Source organism: Crocuta crocuta, unplaced genomic scaffold, assembly GCF_008692635.1.
Source record: "Crocuta crocuta isolate KB4526 unplaced genomic scaffold, BGI_CrCroc_1.0 scaffold248, whole genome shotgun sequence".
NCBI lineage: Eukaryota > Metazoa > Chordata > Mammalia > Carnivora > Hyaenidae > Crocuta > Crocuta crocuta.
Window position 1 is genome coordinate 5,385,639 of NW_027532409.1, and position 3,278 is coordinate 5,388,916.

Genomic DNA, 3,278 nt, shown 5'->3' on the forward strand with positions numbered 1-3,278 from the left:
AGCCCCTGGACTGCCCAGACCTTAATGGGGGTGTTTACACGCTGCCCCTACCAACATTCACTGAGTATTTGTTAAACACCAAGGAAAGGGCCGTGGACTCAGGCCCAAGACCGACCTCGGGCGCTTTCAAGCACTTCGGACTTCAGTCCCCCTTCTCTAAAGTGGAGGTGGTGCAGGCCCCTCACTGGTGGTGACAACATTTGGGAAAGTGTTGGGCAGACTGGAAAGCAGTTCGGCAAGTCGGAGTCACCACAGCTCAGGGCTTTTCCTTGGCAGATGATTCAGGGCATGTGACTGGCCCTGTGTGACCTGCGTGACCCACCCCACGCCCCGAGAGCCTACCACTTGGGTTTCTTCAAGCCACTTGGAGGACAGGCAGCGTCTTCCTCTGGCGATGGAACCAGGGGCACGAGCAGGGCCCAGCCCGAGGGAAACTCTCACGGCCGCACGGACGTTCACGACCTTTCCAGTGACTAAGAACCACATGAAGCAGCTGCCTGGACCCTTCCCAAAACCTGTCCCAGAATGGCTCAGTCTAGTGCACCGCTCTGGCCACCCTCAGCCCCGCTATCCCACTTCTGGGGGGGCCCCTTCCCTAAACCCAGGGCAGGGTCCAAGGCTCCCCTTTTCCCTCGACAGCAGGCAACACACAGGAGGTCCAGCCTGGGAGACAGTTTATTGATGTTTATTTGCCCAGATGAGTTTTCCTCGCTGTTCTGGGGTTGAAGGGATTAGGGGAAGTGGGGACGTGTCGATGGAAGCCAAAGGCACACACTGGATGTGCCGTGACGGGCCAAAAAGAGGTCGGTCTGAGATCAGCAAGCCCCCATTTCAGAGGCTAAGAAAGACTAGGCCCAAGGGCACGGGCCAAGTCCCTTCCCTGTGCCAGAGGAGGACCAGGCATGGCCCCGACGGCTTTCCCGCTGCTCCTCACGCCAGGCAGCTTCGGACCTGGCTGTCGTGCCTGTGGGACCACTAACATCACAGTGGTCATGGCGTCTTGACTTAAACACAGGGAAGGCCTGGCCTGGCTCCTTCTGTAACCAGCAGGGACAGAGGTGACTGGTGAGCAGATCTGCGGTGTACGCGCAACGGGAGGGGCAGTGCTTGTCAGCATGAGATCATGACTCTAGAAGGTAGTGTAAATCCACAAGGTGAGTAAGTAAAGGCTGGACGCAATGATTCAGCATGGAAATGTCACTCCGAGCTGACCCGACTTCTGGACAGACAGGCTTCTTAGACAGCCTCTGCTCGTAGGGGGTTTTGGTCCCCCTGGCTCTAAGCTGTCATGGAAGCAGAAGGAAGAGGAAGTGGTGGGCTGTCCAGCTGGGGCCTGGGGTCTGCCAAGACTGTCCAGATCCGAGCGGTCAGAGAGGGCCCGGCCACCTCAGCCCTGACCCTGGAGTGAGCGAGGGAACAGGACGTTGAGTCCCGGGAGGGCTGCCCCCGGGCCCCCGCCCCGCCTGCCTGGCTCCGGGGCCTCTTCTTCTACCGCTTCTTCTTGGCCTCCTTCTTGGGCCTCTTGCTGGCGGACAGAGCAGCAGCCTTGGGCCTCCTCGTCACCTCCACGCTTCTAGGCTCGGAGGGTTCTGCCTCCTGCATGGCAACAGAAAGGAGAGTCCTGTTGAGACGCGTCAAGCCCGACCCAGCAAACCGAGACTGTCTGGAGGGGGATTTGCAAACGAGAGCAACGGCCACAGAAACACCGGATTGGAAGCGCCAGCGCCAGGACCCCGGACCTCAGGGCTGTGGGGCTGGCCTCAGTGAGGAACCAAGCAAGAGGCCCCAACAAGGGAGGAGGCAGCCTTTGGAGTCTCAGGAGGCCTGAGTGGCACTAGGCTCCTCTATGTGCCAGCCAAGTGACCCTGTGAGCAACTCGCTTCCCCTTCCCATGTGTTGGTTTACCCACCTGTGAGATGGGAACAGTGACGTAGGCCCCAGAGGGCTGACATGAGGAGGCAAAAGGCACGGAACGCGCCCAGTGGCTGGCCGCTCGCCCGTGCAGGTCCCGGGCAGATGGCAGGTGAGGGGCCACCGCGGGACAGACCCACTGTAGCTTGCTCTCCTTCCGGCCCAGCTGCTCTCCTTCTCCCCTTCAACCCACAGAAGGCCAGGGCTGGGAGGGGTGGGGCGCGCCGGCCGGCAGGTGGGCCACACTGTTCTGGGGGTCTGGCAGAGGTGCCCTGTGGGGGAGGGCAGAGGGCAGCCTGGGGACAGGCCTCCAGACTCCCTACGCCTGGGGCGGCGCTGGCTTTTATCTGTCATGTGCACCCGGACTTGTTCCCTGTAAGATTTGGTTTACACAGAGCTCCTGCTGCTAAGAAAAGGTTCGAAAGCACAGATGCAGCCCTGGCCTTCGCTGCGTGGATGAAGACAGTGGACTCCAGGGAAGGGACTCGCCTTGCTGCAGCCATAAAAGCTCCTTTCCAGGAAGACCCTGGAGTGGATTCAGCCCTGCCAAGTGCTCCCTCCTCCTCGGGCGATAAGACACACTGGCCTAGGCCAGGTAGGATGTTAGCGAGGCACGTCGGGCCCAGAGAACGCAGGCCACGGCCCCTGGGCCTCCTCCGGCCCACAGGCGGACTTCAGTTAGCCTGCCATGTTTATTTTTAAGAATTTGAGCCAACTGGCAGATTTTCCATTCAATCTGGACTCCTAGCTTTTCTTGAAAACTTTGAACACCTAGTAATGCTGGCCCCTAATCCTCTGGTGGGAAAAATGGGCTGAGCAGCGGCCGCCCCTTTATTCAGGTGCCCACGCCCCTCATGGCCGCTGTCCCCAGCACTGCAGTAAGGAAATGTTGCTCAGGACCTGTGTTCTTTTATTAAAAATGGGAAGACAAACAGCAGACTAAGAATACTAAGAAGGAGCACACTTCTGGAAGAGAAAAATATTTCCCCGTGTTTAACCGGCCGACTCCCAGCTTCCAGTTTGCTTTGCTTTGTCCTTCCCTGGTCCTGCACCGTAAGCCATGCACTCATAGAAGACACGTGGCCGTGGCTGGGGAGAGGCAGTCCACACCTCTGTACCGGCCGGCTCCCGAGATCTGTCAGCTCCCTCTGGCCAGCCGTCACGGCCTCCTCCCCACCTCGCCAGCCTCCGGCAGAGACCCCAGAGGTAAAGGCCCAGCCTGGTCCCAGGTGCCCACAGGTGTTCGTCCCAAGATAATGCGGGGGCTGGTCCCCCCCGGCCAGGTCTCTGATGGTGGCTCTGGACTCCCCCAGCCTATCTACTTGTGGGATACTGTTAATGTAACTTGCTCCTCCTCCCCCCCCCCC

At 59.6% G+C, this 3,278-nt stretch overlaps 1 protein-coding gene across 3 annotated transcripts in view; it reads right to left on the reverse strand.

The window, feature by feature from the left end:
- Nucleotides 1–669: 669 nt before the first annotated feature.
- MANBAL (mannosidase beta like) overlaps nt 670–3,278 on the reverse strand; it is a 23,733-nt gene continuing 21,124 nt past the window's right edge. For all 3 annotated transcript variants that reach the window (XM_077778874.1, XM_077778875.1, XM_077778876.1), the window contains one exon: nt 670–1,596. In XM_077778874.1, coding sequence (XP_077635000.1) covers nt 1,489–1,596 — 108 coding nt within the window. In that variant the 3' untranslated portion in view covers nt 670–1,488. The remainder of the gene's footprint in view (nt 1,597–3,278) is intronic.